Source organism: Phyllopteryx taeniolatus, chromosome 20, assembly GCF_024500385.1.
Source record: "Phyllopteryx taeniolatus isolate TA_2022b chromosome 20, UOR_Ptae_1.2, whole genome shotgun sequence".
Lineage (NCBI taxonomy): Eukaryota > Metazoa > Chordata > Actinopteri > Syngnathiformes > Syngnathidae > Phyllopteryx > Phyllopteryx taeniolatus.
In genome coordinates, this window is record NC_084521.1 from 13,683,395 (window position 1) to 13,703,607 (window position 20,213).

Genomic DNA, 20,213 nt, shown 5'->3' on the forward strand with positions numbered 1-20,213 from the left:
ATTACTATTCCACTGATATCTGGTGTAAATTTTGTTACTATTGTAGAAATGTTGGTAATCAGGGGCGGGGCAACAAATTGAATCCACATGAAGAACACTTAACTATTAGTAAATAAAATATTGAATAAGGTATACCTGTACGATCTAATCACAGCAGATACAAGAGTTATATAAAATATTACCTTTACAAAGACAATGAAGCTGATGTTTATATTTACAAGGTTTCTGGAACGTACAATCATCAGATGAACACTGGGACAGTATTACTGATACTGTATGAGATAGCCACTTGCATCAGTGGCGGGCTGTCCATTTGGTGCCTGGGCCTTCAGTTGAGTTCAATTCATCACTATGGCGGCACAACTGCAAAAAACAATGCTACACACAAACTGAATGTAAGAGCATGCATGTTCATGCTGCGTCATGTGTTACAGATTTGTGTAATAAAATGACAAAAACATTTTAATGCTAATTACTACAGTTGTGTTTTGCTAGTTGAACTTGGTGGCTGTGCCAAGTTTTCCCATGACCAGAGGAAAAATCCTAAACATATTTAAATATATTATTTAATGTTATAAATGTTTATTGATAGCATACGCTTTGGCGTTGGCGAAACAGTAACCCTCATGAAAATTGAGGAATAAGCAAGTTACGACTTGATTTCAGTGTTCATACATTGCCTTCGATGGGAACGTCGACCTCCCCAACATGGCCGCCATAGAGGCACGTCAGTTTGCCGAGCTGTTTCATTGACCTGGCGTATCTACGCAATCTTTTCTATTGATTTCACTGTCCATGCATTGCCTTCTATGGGAACGACGACCTCTCCAACATGGCGGCCATATCGGCACGTTGGTTTGCCGGGCTGTTGCATTGCTCTGGCTTACCTACGCAATATTTTCTATGCTAAAGACCCTGGCCAGGTTAGAGTGACAGCACATGGAAGCTAAATTCTGATTGGACAAAAGATCTAACACCCACATTCACTACGGGAAGCAGTACGGAACGAAGAGGATAATAAGCTGTTGTGAAGTCGTTATGACACATTTATTGAACAAATAATAGAATGTATGTTGTAAATGTAGGTCAGTGCTTCTGATACCGTTTTGAGGCGAGCAGAGAAAGCCTTGCTGGCCCAAATGTCTTGCAAATGAAGCGATACACTGAACGTTAATGGTATTTGCTTTAACAGTTATTGAATGTTTAATGTTATAGTTTGTGGTTTCAGTCATCTAACTACATTATATCATAATAAAGGTACAATATTTATGATGTTTCACCAAATAATTATTTTGGGGGTCTCATTGTTTTTACTATAATGGTTCGCGTTGAGTATCGTGCACTTTGTTATGGTACGTTCACAATACCACGTAAATCGTAATTTTCAACCACGTGTTTTGCGACTACACGTTACTTTTTGTCTCGTCTCATGATTACAAAAAAAATGACACCGTGAAGACTTGGTATTTAAGGTCTTACATTTAAAAACGCTGTGCCCCTGACAGTAGTTTAGTCGCCTTGCTGTTGGGGGGGGAGGAGCTCCAGCTTGTGTGTGCGTGAGTCGCTGGTTTGAATAAGAAGCTGCTGGGAGTTAGGACACCAAGAGTTGACAGATCGACTTATTGACGATTAACACGCGGCTGACGGGTAAGTTAAAGCAGTTCCCCTTTCATTTCACGGTTAGGAACGCACTGCACACATTGCAAACATACATTAGTATGTTTAGATTACATTGCACGACAATCAGGTTGAAAGTCTTTCGTGCACACTCGTGTGACGGCGCAAAACGATAGATTTGCGTTCACTTATCCACAAGCTGTACAGTTGTGCGGTTTTTATATGCGCTACTCGCGCTGAAACACGTGTCATATTTCCGCAGACTTCCCGTGGATGAATATTTTGTTTGGGTATTTAATGTGATGCAATATGTGTCTAAAAAATTCAGATCTTGTGTTCAAATGTCGAGCATCACTTATAAATAAACATGTTGCATATATATATATATATATATATATATATATATATATATATATAGTGTCTATATATATATATATATATATATTCTGTGCTTCTCAAACTGTGTACCGGTTGTCCACAGTGCTCACCATGGCCCACATTCAAGGGAAGTTTGACTTCGCCATTGACCGAGGAGGAACCTTCACTGACGTATTCGCTCGACTACCAGACGGCCGGGAGAGGGTCCTCAAACTGCTTTCGCGTGACCCCCAGAACTACAAAGATGCCCCCACTGAGGGTATCCGCAGAGTCTTGGAGGAGGTAACCATGTCTGAGCATGTGTCGTGGGCTCCACAACCACAGTAATAAGCATGTTGTTAAAAGAATAGCTTTCAGACAGCGTCTATCAAAACTGAGCATGATTATCTTTTGCGAAGGCAGAATATTTCCGACACTTGTATTGGATTTCATTGATGCTGTTGCATAAAAAGTCATGGAGAGCATTGTAATGTCATTCTTTGGCTTGATAAAGTATGTTTATATTCATGCGCTAATCAATACAAGATCATGTTTCACTATCATTGAAAGCATCCAGCCATGGAATTTGTATAGCACTTGTCCTCATTAGAGTCAGGGATGAGCTTGAGCCTATCTCAGTTGACTTTGGGCGAGAGGCGGGGTGCACCCTGGATTGGTCGCCAGCCAATCGCAGATCATGAAATCAACACAACTATGATTTCACTGTCAAGATACTGTATTTTTCACCGATGTCATTGTTTCATACATACGTGATGTGTCTGAACTGCGTTTGCGTCGTGTCTGCCTCCGCCGGCAGGAAACGGGATGTGCCTTTCCTCGCGACCGGCCCCTCGACACGTCTCGGATCGGCTGGATTCGGATGGGCACCACGGTGGCCACCAACGCGCTGCTGGAGAGAGAGGGGGAGAGGACGGCTCTGCTGGTCACTAAAGGCTTCAAAGACTTGTTGCACATTGGAACACAGGCCAGGCCTAAACTGTTTGACTTGGTTGGTAATCCTCACACTGCTACAAACAGCCAAACTATGTCCCTCGCAGGGTATATGTGCTACTTTGGAAGCATTGGGGGATAAGCAAGGATGTTTTGTAATCTTTTAAAGAATCGTCTTAGAGTTTGCCCTCTAAGAAGTGAACCATTAATGGCTAAGCGGTCCCTTATGTATAAGGGTGTGTCTTGGATAAACAGAAGTCTTATGTGCTGGTGTAAAGTGCCATCCACATATTTTACAGCGGTATAAAAACATAGTGGAGCTGTAAACTACTACTACTCGTATATAAAAAAAACAAAACATCACTTATCAGAAAAAAAAAAAAAACAAGTTTGCTGACAAATAAAAATCTGAGAATAGGTGAATTCACAAATGCTGAACCGTGAATATGCAGCAGTCCAATGTATACAACTACAACTATTGTTCATTCTATGTTAAGAAAGGATTTGGTGGGAGAAAATTTGCAATTTTTGTACACATTTTCTGCCAAAATGATTTTGCAAGAAATTTAAAAAGAAGACACATTTGCTTTAATGGCCCACAAAAAATGAAGTGGCGGGCCAGATCTGGCCCCTGGGCCTTGAATTTGACACGGATGTTTTGGATTGATCAATAATTTGTAAATAAAATAAAAAATAACAGACCAATGTGGGGACTGACCAATAGTGTCAATTTGTGAACAAATATTACAATTTCCAAATTTGGACATAGGAAATTTCCGCCCGACAGTAACAATATGTGCCTTCCTATCGGTTTATCTTTGGCACACTGTATTTGTCCAGCGTCTTTTATTGCTTTCTTTACATTGTCCACTATTATACAACACTTTATATAATGTGCATTCGCAGGAGGTGTCAGTACCTGATGTGCTGTACGAGGAGGTTATCGAGGTAGACGAGCGCGTTGTCCTCAAGCAAGATGGCTGCCAGCTCCCCAGGAAGGATTCTCAGCGTGTTGTCACAGGTGTAGAAACAAAAAAAACTAAAAACAAACTTGTATTTATTTATTTATTATTTTATTTATTTAGTTGGGTGTCTATCCCCAGGCAGCACCGGGGATAGTCTGGAGGTGTGGCGGGATCTTGATCTGGAACGTGTGGAGAAGGACCTGAGAGGAGTTCTGTCCCATGGAATCACCAGTCTGGCGGTGCTTCTGCTTCACTCCTACACGTCAGCGCAGTGGCTTATTTTATACTCTTATGATAAGTCTACTCATTCACATATGCTTTAAAAAAAAAAAAATCTTCCTACCACCAAGGTCCAGAAGATCTATGTCCACAAGCAATAAGGTTTGAAGAAAATCTCTGTCTACTGTACATGAAACCACATTTGTTGGCTCTTAACTGCATTTAAGCCAATCAGAGGCGAGCTGACTTGGTTGCACTTTGGCAGAGAATAATGTGTTTTTGATCATGTGAACATGACCTTAAAGACACACCCATCACATGCACACTTTTCTCTCTAAAGTGGTTTGGTCGCTGTAAGTTGATGACACAAGTTAGCTGTAACTGTGCATGTACACCATATTGACTCAAGTGTTTTACTTTATTTTAAATCCAAAGGCATAAAACTACCCTCCGTTTCTGGAATGATGTTCATGCCAGACTGTCGTTCACTGTGCGGCTCAGTACTTAGAATTGGTCTTAATGAAACCTCCTGATTGAATTATTAAAAAGATGTGGCCCAATACGTTTGTACATTGAATGTATGTTGTGGCTCCGTCACAGTTTCCCCTCCCTTTCTCTTTACCCCTCAGGTGGTCTGACCATGAGAAAGCCGTGGGTGCCCTGGCTCGTCAGCTGGGCTTCACCCAGGTGTCTCTGTCCTCCGAGGTCATGCCGATGGTCAGGGCGGTTCCCCGAGGTTACACTGTCTGCGCCGATGCCTACCTCACACCCAAAATCCGGGAGTATCTTAAAGGGTTCACCTCTGGGTTTAAGGGTGCTTTGAAGGTATGCCCTTTCAATTCAGTGTCATCGTCGTCATTAACATAGAACGTGGGTAGTGATTATTTGATAAGTGTACAAACATCGTAATTTTGTACGTTACTTGTGACACAAAAGATTAAGACATTACAAAAAGTGCATTTACAGCAGTGCCTTTACTGCATGCTTCAACTCCACACCGCTCTACTCCACTTAGTTTGCAATTAACAACAACAACAAAAGAAAAATAGCACCTGAGAAAATAGCAAAAATATTGCAATGAATGCATGAGTTGCAATGAGAAATGAAAACATACAGCAACAAAAGTGAAGGAGAAATGAAGGTCTCATATTACTTCTCGAAATGTGGCTTTTGGCACAGGAAGGTAACTAAGTAACACGTTTTATTCTAAAGAGACTGAGGACCTCAAGAAATTTTACTGCGACAGTAAAATCGAGACCAAAGAGTAAAATACTGCAGTATCCAGACTCAGTTAAGTCTCTGGAACTCTGACCAGGTACTAAAAAGTGTACTACGTCCTACCTGCTTTTAACAAATGGAAAACCACACTTGGCACCCTTTCTAGTTACTTCTGGTGAAACTGGTTGGGCAGCAGTGAAACACATTATGCCTCCCGATACAGTATATTGACTACGTCATGTTTAAGTAAGATGAATTAAATAGGTATAGACGAAGGAGGAATAATTTTTAATGTGACATACAGTGGGTATGAAAAGTATTCAGACCCCCTTAAATGTTTCACTCTTTGTTATATTGCAGCTATTTGCTAAAATCATTTAAGTTCATTTTGTCCTCATTAATGTACACACAGCACCCCATATTCACAGAAAAAAACGGAATTGTTGAAATGTTTGCAGATTTATCAAAAAAGAAAAACTGAACTATCACACAACCATAAGTATTCAGACCCTTTGCGCAGTATTTCGTAGAAGCACCATTTTGAGCTTGTACAGCCATGAGTCTTTTTGGGAATGATGCAACAAGTTTTTTACACCTGGATATGGGGATCCTCTGCCATTCCTCCTTGCAGATCCTCTCCAGTTCTGTCAGGTTGGATGGTGAACGTTGGTGGGAAGCCATTTTCAGGTCTCTCCAGAGATGCTCAATTGGGTTTAAGTCTGGGCTCTGGCTGGGCCATTCAAGAACAGACACGGAGTTGTTCTGAAGCGACTCCATTTATTTTAGCTGTGTGCTTAGGGTCATTGTCTTGTTGGAAGGTGAACCTTCGGCCCAGTCTGAGGTCCTGAGCACACTGGTGCACACCGAGTTGAATATATGAGCAGCAAAGGGACTGAATACGTATGGCTGTGTGATATTTCAGTTTTTTTTATGTCAATGTAGGGTGCTGTGTGTATATTAATGAGGGGAAAAAAGTAACTTAAATGATTGTAGAAAATGGCTGCAATACAACAAAGAGTGAAAAATTTAAGGGGGTCTGAATACTTTCCGTAGCCACTGTAAATGTGCGCCTGTTGCATTCCAACATCAGGTTAATCTTATGTTACCTTCTGTCATGAGGGTGTGGACGTCCTGTTCATGCAGTCAGACGGTGGTCTGACTCCCATGCAGCAGTTCTGTGGTTCGCGCGCCGTCTTGTCTGGCCCAGCCGGGGGAGTTGTGGGTTACGCTGTCACTTCTTACATCCAGATGGAGAAGAGACCTGTGATTGGCTTTGATATGGGTGGTAAGTCTGTGGATTTGTTTTCTATTTACAGTGCTGTATAAAAATATTTGTGTTATAACAAGTGACAGCTCTCCATCTCCACAAAAACAAACAAAACAATGCCTTCTGTACTCCTGCAGGAACATCTACTGATGTGAGTCGTTACGCGGGCCAGTTTGAGCACGTGTTTGAAGCGACCACAGCTGGAGTCACCCTGCAAGCGCCTCAGCTCGACATCAACACCGTGGCAGCAGGCGGGGGCTCGCGACTCTTCTTCAGGTCTGTCGCAGGAATCGTTTGACCGCTGGTGGGAAGCAACAAAACACAAATACTTTTGTAGATTCTTCAGGTATCTGGGCTGTACTTGAGTATTTATTTTTCTGACGACTTTTACTTTTACTAAAGTAAAGGGGTTGGATCAGTAAAGTTTTTGTTTCCACAAGTATCAGTACTTCGACTTGAGTACAGAGTGTGAGTACATTTGCCACCTCTGTGTTTGACCCACTGATTGTTGATTCAGCTCTTGCTTTGGGTCTCATGAGATTGTGTTAGGTGTACGTGCAGTAAATATTGGCACGATGTCATCTGTCTTTGGTGAAGGGTGTTTGTCTTCTCATTTCTCTTTCCTTGTCAGGTCGGGGATGTTCGTGGTTGGGCCAGAGTCTGCTGGTGCACATCCAGGACCGGCCTGCTATCGGAAAGGTATTGTACATAACCATCATTGCTTTGCTTGTTACCCTGAAAATAAAGAAAAAATGAAACAAACTGAAATTTCAGTTCAACATAAAATGTTGTTTTTGCACATTTCTTTCAAATTTGAGGTAATTTGAGTTATAGTTTCCTATGTTACTAGACTATGAAATTATGTCATTTTTTTGAGGAACACGCACAAAAACCCAATGTGTGCATTAAACTGGTAAAACGTTATAACATGGTATTCCTGTTTGATTATCCTAGGTGGTCCTCTTACTGTGACAGATGCTAACTTAGCTCTAGGCCGCCTCCTCCCTTCCTTCTTCCCCAAGATATTTGGACCTGGCGAGAATGAACCGCTATCCCTGGAGCAGACTATGACGCAATTCCGTCATCTGACCCAAGAGATCAAACACTTCCTGTCCTCTAACAAATCACAAGTACTAATATTTTTCTTGATATCACATTATTGGACCCATTTTCAGTTACAAAATGTTTGATATTATGTTGTCATTTGCAGTGGAAAAGAGAAGTGGTTATCAAAACTGGACTCTAACTTGCTAAAGGCAAAATTTTAAATGTTGAGTGTAATAAATGAGGCAGAATTGAATTGTTGTATTTTTTTCTCTTTTGCAGACTATTGCAAAGGCCACAAACCAATCAAAGAGCAGTACTTTGCCCAAAAGCCAATCTGAGATGACTTTGGAAGATGTGGCCATGGGATTCATCCGTGTGGCAAATGAGGCCATGTGTCGGCCAATAAGAGCCCTGACACAGGTACTGAAGTAACAACGTACGCTTTCGGATTAGAGTGTGTTAAATATGTTGAATGTTAACTATCATGTATGCACTCTAGGCAAAGGGCCATGACACATCTCAGCATGTTTTAGCGTGTTTCGGGGGAGCCGGTGGCCAGCATGCCTGTGCAATCGCCCGATCCCTTGGGATGAAGACAGTCTTCTTACATAAGTAAAAATAATACCTACGATTAGGGTTGGGCATCGTTTGAATTTGAGCGATTCCGGTTCCGATTCCGGTTCCTTATTTCGATTCCGGTTCGAAGCGATTCTCGATTCTGATTCTTTTAGGGGGCTTGGTCAAAATAGTTTGCATGGTTTAAATAAAAGGTCAACATCCATTTTCTTTGCAGCCCGCAGCATAGACTAAAATGAACATTTGACTCGAGGTTCTTTATCACCAGTATCAATATCAAACCTATGAACTAAAAGGCAATGTGTGTGGAACTAGCCTAATTGACTTAATATTCATTAATTAATGATTCAGCTAAAAGTTAAATATAGCATTGTTAAAATTATTTTGGTACTGTTTCAAGTGTTGCACTGAGGCAACTGGTCATTATTTTTAAGAAAGTTAAGACACACTTTTGTTTGCGCAGCCGCCGTTGGGCACAAGCACGTCATCGCGTGGGTTCTTCTTCGTTGGTTTATGCCGCTTCTTGGTTGTTTTTTGCCACTTCCTCTTTGCGGCTGGAGGACTAGGCATCGAAACTGGCAACCGAAATTTTTCAATTTGAACGGTTCCGGGTGAACCGGACCGTTAGTCTAGCGATGGCCACGGCAGTTCTTTTGAGTGTACTGAATCATTCGAATCAGTTCATTAAAAATATTTCTTCAAAAGATTCATTCACCGAATCGGTTCCAATCGGGTCTCGATTCTCAATGCCCAACCCTACCTACGAGTGATCTTCTCTTGTTTGCATTTGCACTCATCAGGCTTTATTAGCTACACTCTTGCAATGTGACAAATAACATGTATCCATTCCATCCATCCATTCATTTTTTTTTTTTTTTTTTTTTTTTGCTGTCGTAGTTTTATGGTCGTGGGGTAACTAGATCCGAATTTTTTTTTTCAATTAAAACAAAACATTTTGTCACTAAAATTTGTGAAAAACGTTCTACCAACTGGAATTGACTTGATAAGATTCTTAAAACAAGATCTTATATCTTAAAACACGTCTTTTAGTCTTGCTGAAAGTTTAGAAAAAGTCAATACAGTCTTAAAATAAGGACAGTAAGATGTTTTGACTAGAAATAAGTTCATACGGTAGGATTTGAGTTTTTGCAGTGTAAGAATAGTAATTTACAGCAGCTTCATTTACAAGTGATTTACAACTGCAGTGCGTCATACTGAGGGCTGGTTATATAGTTTCTTAATGTTAAATAGATACACGTTTACAATGCGACTTCACACTTGTGATAAACATATTGTTAAATTAATATCTCTTTGCTGCGATTGACGGGCGACCAGTCCAGGCAAGGGTGTATCCCGTCCACTGGCATAAGCTCCAGCTCACCTGCGACCCTAATGAGCACAAGCGGTATGGAAAATAAAATGGATGGATGGATGGATGGATAAAACCTCTCTGACAGTTTATTTAAATTTGACAGTTATTGTCCTTGTTTTGGCAGATTGTTCCTTAGATTGTGCAAGTGTACCTAACGTGTTTGTTGACTGTAGCGTCACAAAAACACTAAACACAGTTTTTAGCTCGCACTTTTGTCAAATGCTTGCTGTACTGTATATTTTTTGCTGACATCTTTAGGTACAGTGGCGTTCTGTCAGCATACGGTCTGGCTCTGGCGGACGTTGTGGAGGAGGTGCAGGAGCCGTGCTCACTTCAGTACGAACACAATTCTTTCGGCGAGCTTGACCGTAGAGTGGAATTGCTCTCACAACGTTGCCACGACACACTATGTGCACGTGGATTCAACAGGTTAGCACCAGTGTAGTTCTGTCTCACACTGTTGCCCTTGTTCCTACTTTTGCTTCTTGCAAGATGAATGTGACATGGCATTAAAGTAATCTTTTTTATCTTCTCAGTAGCCAAATAAGCACTGAGGTTTTTCTCCACCTGCGCTATGAGGGCACAGACTGCGCCCTCATGGTGACAGCAGCCGGTTACCCCCGAAATGAGCAGACGTCTCAAGCTGGTGACTTCCGCAGTGCCTTTACTCAAAGGTTTGTGCGATAAGAGTTCAACCGTGTCTCCCTGTGTTACAATGAGCTAAGGCTTTGTTCTTGTCAAGGTATCTGAAGGAGTTTGGATTCACCATCCCAGACAGACCCATCATGGTAGATGACATCAGAGTGAGGGGCTGTGGCAAGTCTGGCATCGAAGTGATGTACAAACCAAAGAAGGGACGCGTTCAGGCCAAACCTGTCACGGTATTCTGACTTCCTTGCAGAATACTCAAGCAAATAGGAATACACTAAATGTCATACTTTCAGCCAGAAATTTGATGACTTCCTAAAGTAACCCAGAGTCAAATTTGACCCATTCTACTAAAATTTATTTTAGATTTAAAAGTGCATTTTGAAACAAGTGGTGGTAATGGTGGGAATCTTGGGACAGTGTTTACGGGGGAGTTTGAAACACTTCTGAGAACTGTCTGTGTTTCCTCCACATTTGCCACAGAAACATTCCCCTGTTTGTCTTTGAAGGGTCATGGGGTACTCTCGAAACAGTAAAATATTAAATAATTGAATTATCATACATACTAAACATGAAATAAAGGAACAGAGGTTATCTAGAGGTCAGAGGATGCCTTGACACAGGTTTGAGATCTGTACCTTCAAAAACAAGAACTGTACCTGAAATGTAGTAGATGAAATTGCTCTTTCCCTTTACTCTGAAACATGAATGAAGTATTTTTTTTTTATTATTATAGGGTGTTCACTTGGGGTGGAACGGTTCACAAAATCCACGGTTCAGTTCATATCGCGGTTTTGTGGTCATGGTTCTCGGTTTGGTTCAGTCCGGTTGACTGCTAAGAAAATCAATTATGTCTTGCATAGTTAACTCATTCACTATCAGCCTTCCCAGTTAACATGGATATTTGACTTCTAAAGCCGTCAATGGCGGTGAATGTGTTAAGAGTGAAAGAATGTCTCCACAACTAAACTAACCTCATTCGGATGCACACTCGGGGAATAACATTTATACCTCTTACAACAAACATAAGAAAACAAATCATAAGCGCTTGTGTTCTGGAAATGTGTTTAATGACAATGCGTCATCTTTGGCCTTCTCTCTAGATGACCAAATGTTACTTTGAGGATGGTTACCATGACACCGCCGTGTATCTGTGGGAGGAACTTCCTTGTGATCACACCATCCCGGGACCAGCCATCATCATTGACAAGAACAGGCACGGTCACTTGTTTTATGCTTAATATAGCTAATATTTTGTCATCAAAGTAGCTGCATCTGGACAATCTGATGAGATATGTATCAAAAATTAAGAAAAGGATTTCGATATTTGTCTTTATAATAGTTTGCCCCTTTCATGTAACTAATTAGGTAACCAAAATATAAAAAGCGTGGTTCATTGCTGTTCTTCAATAGAAATAATAAAAAAATCTATTCAAAAAAACTTAAGTACTGTATTAATATCTTTAAGGCAGAATTTGATAGACCTCTTCTATTGGACTTCAATAGATTTTGTAGGTGTACCTAATAGATTTATCGATTGTTGTCTTTCCTCCTCAGCACGATCCTGGTGGAGCCCTGCTGTGAGGCCTGTTTGACAGAAGGGGGTGACATTTGCATGACGGTTGGCACCGACCCTCACTGTGCAGTGGGCACAGAGCTCAACACAGTGCAGCTCTCCATCTTCTCCCATCGCTTCATGAGCATAGCAGGTTGGCTGACAACACTATCCGCAAAGACCTCCAAAGTCACATATGCAAAAACCTGATCTGTTCTGGTCTACCTTTGTGTCTCTCTAGAACAGATGGGCAGAGTTCTTCAAAGAACATCCATCTCCACCAACATCAAGGAGCGTCTCGACTTCTCCTGTGCTGTGTTTGGACCAGATGGCGGTCTGGTGTCTAACGCACCCCACATTCCTGTCCATCTTGGTGCCATGCAGGAGACTGTCCAGTACCAGGTATGGAAGCTTTGTGAGCTGTGCAATTTAGCTGGTTCAACCCCAAATATTCAGTTCTTCTTTTCTGTTTAGATCGTATCTCTGGGGGGGGGACTAAAAGAGGGAGATGTGATTCTGAGTAACCACCCATGTGCCGGCGGCAGTCACCTACCTGACCTCACAGTCATCACTCCAGTCAGTCACTGTCCTGTGGAATCTCTCTTTTGTTTTCCCTCTTTACTACCGCTCCTCTCCAACACCAACACTTCCTCCTTTAATTCCAGGTGTTTAGGAAAGGCGTTAGTGGGCCGGTGTTCTTTGTAGCCAGCAGGGGGCACCATGCAGACATAGGAGGCATCACTCCAGGCTCCATGCCCCCACACTCCACCTCTCTGCAGCAGGAGGGCGCTGTCTTCATTTCCTTCAAACTGGTCACAGGTGGAGTCTTCCAGGAAGAAGGTAGGGCAAGAACAAATTGATCTTTTTTTTTAAAGCATTTGATGCTGTGGATAGGATTCAATTGTATTTGTGTATATTCATTTCACAACATTTCAAATCCACACAAGGACAGCCTAAGCTAAGTATATAATGTAATGTATAAGTTGTGATAACAGAAATGCAAAGGTCTCAAATGTCGATATTTAAATGACTTTTAATCTATTTTAAAGGTCCCGTATTTTGCCAAACTAACTTTTTCTAGTATTTGGGATGGAATATTGTCTCTATGGTGCCTCAGTAAACATGAAATATGAATTAAAAGCATTCACGCATTTCTGAGTTCCAGATATTTTTTTTCCGAAATGCCTGAAATCATTCATTCATTCATCTTTCGTACCGCTTATCCTCACTAGGGTCACGGCTCTGACTCTGGGCAGGACGCGGAATACACCTTGAACTGGTCGCCAGCCAACCGCAGGGCACATATAAACAGGTCATTTGAATTTCTCGAGCTTATCTACGTCACTAGCGAAGATCTCCGCCTACCTCTCTGCTCCCGAGCCAGCGCTGTCAACATGACGTGTGCTCTCACAAGTGGGTCTTCTACACGGAGGCAACCAATCAGAGGAAAGGGGGTGGTCTTCGTCATATATGGGGAAAAGCGGATGCAAAACTGGGTCAAACAGAAGTAGCTCTCAGAATTGCCTTTTCCTGACACTCGTATGACAAAACCAAGGTGTTTTTTTTTTTTTTTTTTTATGAAATTAACTCTTTTATACTAACTCCTTGTTAGAGAGTTACTCTATGGAAGTATAAATAGCCAAAATATGGGACCTTTAAGTAAGACTTTGGGGAGAACATTTCTTTTATTCTGTTCTTTAAAAAAGATGAATTATGTATGACTTTTGAACAACAAATCTCTTTTTAAGACACTTTCTTTACATCAAGCCCCATTCCATTTAGAGGCAACTGTCATATGCATATGCCTTTGTATAATCGTGCTGGTGACAATATTTAGGTCACTTATACCACTGCAAACTCTTCTCCCGAGCCTTTATTGTATTTTCTATTTAATGAGGTTAAAATGCCTTGTCAAATAATATATTGGTAATTATGAAATACCCCCAGGCTACTAATAACATGCAATATATGCAGCTTTACATTTTACGTTACTTTCTTCCCACAATGCTTTTCTGTTTTGCTACTTGGCTACCCTCGCTGTCCCCTCATCAGCTGTGACTGAGGCTCTAATGGCTCCAGCCCAATACCCAGAATCCTCTGGAACTCGGAATCTCCACGACAACCTGTCGGACCTGCGCGCTCAGGTAGCAGCCAACCGAAGAGGCAGTCAGCTGGTGGGAGAGTTGATTGACTGCTATGGGCTGGCTGTAGTGCAGGCCTATATGGGCTACATCCAGGTAATAATGGCTCCAAGAGCAAACAGTAGAAAGTTGACCCCCAGTGATGGCATGGCCTATGCGTACTGCAGAGTAATGCAGAGCTGGCAGTGAGGGACATGCTGAGAGCCTTTGCGCGTCGTCGCCGGCAACAGACAGGCTCCTTGGAGGTGGAGTCGGAGGATTTCATGGATGATGGCACCCCAATCCGACTGCGGGTCAACATTAATGAAGACGAGGTGATAATCTACTGGAGTCAACACAATGACTTGTCAATGACTTGACACGGTGCCATGAGACTTTTGTTTAACTGAAAACTTGTTTGTTTAGATGGCAATTGTGTTTTGCAGCCATCTTTTAAAACAGAGGAGATTTGTACACGATTACGCCACAAACAATACAATGCCTAAACATTCACTGTTGTGGAGTTTGTGCTTATAACATTTCTCCAGTACAGTGTCCATTTACTACACCACTACTGCATTTTATTACTTACTCTGCCTGCTTTCTAAACTCATATACAGTACTGTGCTAAACTCTGAAGTCGCCGCTAAGTTTGTTTCTTTTCACCTTTTCACAGCAGTCAATATGACTTGTATAACATTTACTAATAGGACATTTGTCTTCTCGGACCAGAATGTGTACATTTTGATCCTCAAAAGTGCAGGTAGACAGCTAGGTCTTGACGTGAAGAGTTAGCCCGTCTATGTTGTGCCATGCGCCTGCACAGTGGTTGCTTGGTCACCCCAATATATTCTGTACATCAGTGCATTGCTTACTGCACTCCACAGCATACACCAGGTCTTTCTTCTAGGTATCGGGTGCCCGATCTTTGACGTGTACCAGCACCCCAGCATCCCAAAAGAATGATACCACTCATGGTTTGAGGCGTGCCTCTTACTTAGGGGATAAAAAGTTGGGTTTCCATACCAACACACAGACTACAGCTGTCCTATCTAGCCGATGTGCACAAACTCATGAAGCCTGCTCAGATAAGAAGCGAAACGTCTTCTAAGGCAACCAGAACAGTCTCGTTGCCATCGATTCAATGCCTTGACAATGAAATGACTTGGCAGAATGAGAATATTCACAGGCATGCTCCCATCTGTTCTCCATCCTCCATGAACAAGGAAGTAGCCTGCATGCTAAATAATGACTGTATGAACTAACAAACCCAAATATAAAGCTCTTTCAACTGTTTTCACTTTTATTAAGAGTTCAGCCTTGGTGGAGGTCTGCGATCTACATAGTGGCATTCTCGTTAAATATAGTCATTATGGCATTGCTAAAACAACAAATCTAATGGTGGTCTCGGACTTTTGCACAATATTTATACTACTGACAAAAGGTATTTAAAAGACAGCTTTGTCAAGGACAACAAACTACTGGACATATCAACAGCGTAGTAGAAGGGAGAAGATAAGTCCAATGTTTTGACTATAAGATACTTGCACATGCTGACACTGAAATGAAGTTGCCATTAACACCCTTTAACCACTACAGGGCACTGCGGTGTTTGACTTCACTGGGACAGGCACAGAGGTTTGGGGGAACTGTAATGCTCCTCGAGCTATTACACTCTCTGCCCTCATCTACTGCCTGCGCTGCATGGTGGGTCAGGACATCCCCCTCAATCAGGTGTGATGCTTCTCTCCATCTAATTTGTGCATAGTGGAGCATCATAGTACAAGCTGTTTTATGTTTTTCTCCCGCCCGCACATTTAGGGCTGTCTTGCCCCCATCCAAGTCATCATCCCTCCAGGTTCCATCCTGCAACCCTCAGAAAATGCTGCTGTGGTTGGTGGGAATGTGCTCACGTCTCAGAGAGTTGTGGATGTAATTTTTAAAGCGTTTGAGGTCTGCGCCGCCTCTCAGGTGAGGATGGCTGCGATAAGATGGTGCCACTTCATAAGCTCATGCTGATTTTAAAACATGACCCCTATATGACAACCTATGTCTTTGTTATCAGGGTTGCATGAACAACGTTTCATTCGGCAGCGAGAAGGTTGGATATTATGAGACCGTCGCTGGTGGCGCTGGGGCAGGGCCAAGCTGGAATGGGAGAAGTGGTGTTCACAGTCATATGACCAACACACGCATCACTGACCCAGAGATTTTAGAAAAGCGGTAAGACATGGGATCTTCAGCTGCCTCCAGCTGTGGCAGAGGAAAATTCTGTCATCTGTCTTCACTGTCACCAAAATTGCATGCCCGAGCGTTCTAAAGCGGCAGCGCAAAGCACAGGGGAAAAGGATATGCCGGCATGTAGCAACCCTGGCCAACAATGAGTTAAAAGCTGGTACAGTGTTCCCTCACATATTTGTAATTCGCTAATTCATCATCTATTTGAGCATTTTTGGGGGAACCTGCAGTATCTTCTATTATCCGCTGAAAGTCTCAACTATTCAGTGCTTTTGTGGTCAGGCCAAAGCCCAGTGTAAGATAAAGGTATTTGCTGTGGCACTGTTTTTTGACATCTTGAGGCCAAAGAACTATGTAGGAATGAGGGGAGGAGCTTCATTTTGTCAGCCCGTACCACTATCTAATAGGAAAGTAGGAAAGAAGTGCATGGCCACCATCTCATGGAATCTATAAGCAATTATAAGCCTTTGTAGGGAGAACCGGGAGGAGGGTTAATTACTTGCAGAACGCTGTATAGATAACCTTAACAAGGTTGTTGGCACCTCCAGTTGTTGACTTAAAACCACAGTCTCTCTTTTAAATCTGGATCTCTTGGCCTACAATGCCTTCGTCCCATGGAGATCAGTCCATCCTGAGTGGAAGTCCTATGAAACCTACCAACTTTATTGAAGAACCGGGGCACATACTTGTTACCCTAGCAATTTTAAGATGACCTTGTCCCTCATGCTCAACAGCCACTGCTGGCATTGTTGCAGGGATTTAGCAGTCTGAGACTCAGTGATACCTTCAGCTTGAATTCAAAATGAGGACAAGGTGCCGTGCACTGTGCACTTCAGAGAGAAGAATGCTAACCAACTGTTGCAGCTGTATAAAGTTTCTTCAAGGACTCCGCTTTGCACATCTTGCTGCCCTTGCGCATGCACATATACACACACGTGCATAGGTTAAAAACGTTATTCAGTTAGCTGTAAAATGGCAATAAACAAGCTGAGTGTATTTTATTTTTTTTAAAGTTTTTTATTTAAAAATATTAAATATTGCGTATACTGTGATTTTGTGAGAATGGGCTTTTGATTTGCTGTGGGAATAGATTATTAAATCAATTGAATACTATTTTAAGTTTATAGTAATTTTAGACAATAGTAAGGAATTCTTGAAATACAAATGTGTGTAAATGTGGAAAAACATCCACCTAGGTATATTTATTTCAAAAATAATATTTTGAACACTCAATTCTATGTAACAAGTAGCATAGCATTATATAATGTAGTATTGCAGCTATCTTATGCACTCTGTTTTCATCAGTTGTTTGACGTCACAGTTCACTTCACACCAGTGAAGGCAAACAATCAGTTTATCAACTTATTGATTGTTATGCCCATCTCTATTAGGTACCCAGTGATTTTGGAGCAGTTCTCTTTGCGACCCGATTCAGGAGGTGCAGGGAAGTACCGCGGAGGAGACGGTGTGATTCGGAAGCTCTTGTTCAGGGACAATGTGGTCCTTTCTGTACTTAGTGAGAGGCGATCCATACGCCCGTATGGCCTTGAGGGTAAACACAGTGAACCTGCATTCAAGATGTCTTTATATTAAATTGCCTGACCATTTTTGACAATGTTCTCTGTCTCTTCTGATCAGGAGGTGAAGGTGGTGCCGCGGGACTGAACATGCTTCACAGAGCTGATGGCAGAGTGCTCAGTCTGGGTGCCAAGACCAGTGTCAGCCTTCGACCGGGGGTAGGACAATGATTCTATTTTAAATATATATATATATATATATATATAATGTTATAATTCTTTCTTGTACTAGACACAAACACAAATCAGAATCAGAATCAGAATCATCTTTATTTGCCAAGTATGTCCAAAACACACAAGGAATTTGTCTCCGGTAGTTGGAGCCGCTCTAGTACAACTGTCTTAATCAAAGCAAATTAGTGTTCTACTCTGTTGCACCTCAACTAGCTTGCAGTCTCAAGAATAATTTGCTTCAATATGATGCACGGTGGTTAGCACATCTGCCTCACAGTTCTGAGGACAGGGGTTCAATTCCCAGCCCCGCCTCTGTGGAGTTTTCATGTTTCATAATTTTTTAACGATTACAATTATAGAGTAATAATTATGTTGTGAAACTGAACAGAATTATTTGCATCCTACTACATAACATACACCAAGAACTGGTAATGTTCTTGAAACAAATTGTTGTGGAAGTGAATTTCCACAGGTTGGTAGCTCTGCAGTCATAGCCATGAATGCAATTTTACTGATGATTGTCATAGTTTTATAATTAATAATCGGCGGGTTTGATTTATTTTTATATTTGAATTGTAAAGCGCTTTGTGTTGCATTTTTTTTCTCCCCCAGAACTGTGAGGCACATGTGCTAACCAGTCGATGGTCTGGAACCCATGTGCTAAATCAACACTGCATGTATCTGTTTCCCTCTACAGGACATGTTCTGCCTATACACCCCTGGGGGAGGAGGGTATGGGAAGGAGGAGGAAGCAAATAGAAAACCACAGACAAAGCGCAGGCGCTTGAATGAGACTTTCCCCGAGAGAGGCAGCGTCTTTGAATACCGCATGGCACAAGAGGGAGTGTGACTGAGCAGAAACAAAGCAAATACAAGTGGAAAGGTGGAGTGATTTGAAGGAATTACAAGATTATGCGTTCAAAGGTGGACTTTCTTTCAAAGAACACATGTGGCACATAGAGAAGAAGAGACATTAAAGTCAGATCTCTCACAGAAATGCCATTATCATTTATTATCCACAAATGTTTATTGCTGATGTAACCATGAGAATTTCAGATGATTAATTACATAAAGTAATCCCTTGTCTTCCACACTCCTGTTACCCTATACCACACTCTTAAGACACTTTCTATACTCTTAAACACTTTTTCAATTCTTAAACTTACAGTAATGCATGCATACACTATGTACATTTATGTTTTGATTAATTTGATTTTTTTTTATTTTAGTTTTAACGTTTTAGGCTAGTGTTTATTTTACCATTAAAAAAAAAAAAATACAGCATGCACTCAAAATCATAAAAACTGCGCAAAGCACTGAATCCGCTATAGGTGAACCGCAATATAGGGAGGGAACACTGTATGCACATTGCTGAAATACATTTGTAACTAACTTAACTTTTACAAGGGCTTAAGAACCCTATTAGGGTCAGCAGCAAACCTTCCACCTTTACATACCTTTTTTTTTTCCATTTTTAAGTAAGGTGAGTCATTTTTGTATTAATAGTGAAAAAAAAATCCTGCAGATGTTCTTTTATGGATCTTGGCCAATGACCCTCGCGGAAGAAAAGTTTCATTTATTTTTGTTTGCATATTAGAGTATGTATATATTGAAAAAAAGGACAGCCCAAAATGATTAAGCACATTTTATACTCCTGAACTGGGGTTTGAGTAACGGAACATTGTGGTTACTCTTGGAACCAAGTACAATGGGGAAAAGTCATAAATTTAAATGTGTGTGATTGCTGAGGTGTAGCCCAGTATTGTCTTGTATTCGGGTGGAGTGGGTGGGGGCGGTGTTGTTTCCCTCCTCCCTTTTTTGGGTGAGGAATGATGCAGGGGGACGCATGGTGAGGGAGTGCAGGCATGCGTAGGCTGCTGATAAAGAGATAGCGACCACTGCGGAGGAAGCAGCAGGAGGTTGACGGCTGCTGGATTTTGGATGTAAATCAGATGGGTTCTTTGCGCTAGCTGCAAATTCCAATCCGGAGCCCGTGATTGATCAAAGATATAGCTTCCTTGTTTATGGATCTCAATGCCTGTGCTCAAACACCATCTGTGGCACTATGAAGATTGGAGACGTGCCCCCCTTTGAGCCTACCCCGAATTATCTCCTTTGGTTTATCTGCTTAGCTTGCAAAAGCTGTGTTCTCGTTGACACCAAACATGACTAATTTAGGACTAAGCGACAATTAAAAGAATGTTCGGTAAAAAGCAGACAATTTTTCTGTTTAATCAAAACAAACTATGTTAATTATAATGGAAAAAAATAATATAAACTATGCATGGTAGAAAGACAATGAAAAGAATCTT

At 41.5% G+C, this 20,213-nt stretch overlaps 1 protein-coding gene across 3 annotated transcripts; it reads left to right on the top strand.

The window, feature by feature from the left end:
* The first annotated feature begins 963 nt into the window (after positions 1 to 963).
* oplah (5-oxoprolinase, ATP-hydrolysing) lies at positions 964 to 18,992 on the top strand. 3 transcript variants are annotated; one of them, XM_061758179.1, is made up of 29 exons: positions 967 to 1,176; positions 1,506 to 1,647; positions 2,099 to 2,277; positions 2,792 to 2,983; positions 3,832 to 3,946; positions 4,029 to 4,152; positions 4,739 to 4,934; positions 6,447 to 6,612; positions 6,732 to 6,870; positions 7,226 to 7,293; positions 7,549 to 7,724; positions 7,921 to 8,061; positions 8,141 to 8,253; positions 9,848 to 10,018; positions 10,126 to 10,263; positions 10,332 to 10,470; positions 11,341 to 11,453; positions 11,795 to 11,946; positions 12,034 to 12,194; positions 12,267 to 12,368; positions 12,458 to 12,632; positions 13,845 to 14,029; positions 14,101 to 14,247; positions 15,512 to 15,646; positions 15,734 to 15,883; positions 15,978 to 16,135; positions 17,542 to 17,702; positions 17,789 to 17,886; positions 18,599 to 18,992. In XM_061758179.1, the coding sequence occupies exons 3-29, from the start codon at positions 2,107 to 2,109 to the stop codon at positions 18,749 to 18,751; spliced, it is 3,939 nt and encodes a 1,312-aa protein (XP_061614163.1). In that variant the 5' UTR covers positions 967 to 1,176; positions 1,506 to 1,647; positions 2,099 to 2,106; the 3' UTR covers positions 18,752 to 18,992. The 3 variants fall into 3 exon arrangements, with proteins under 3 accessions (XP_061614165.1, XP_061614163.1, XP_061614164.1); XM_061758180.1 differs by lacking the exon at positions 1,506 to 1,647; XM_061758181.1 differs by lacking the exons at positions 15,512 to 15,646; positions 15,734 to 15,883; positions 15,978 to 16,135; positions 18,599 to 18,992 and having other exon boundaries at positions 964 to 1,176; positions 17,789 to 17,889.
* Positions 18,993 to 20,213: the final 1,221 nt, after the last annotated feature.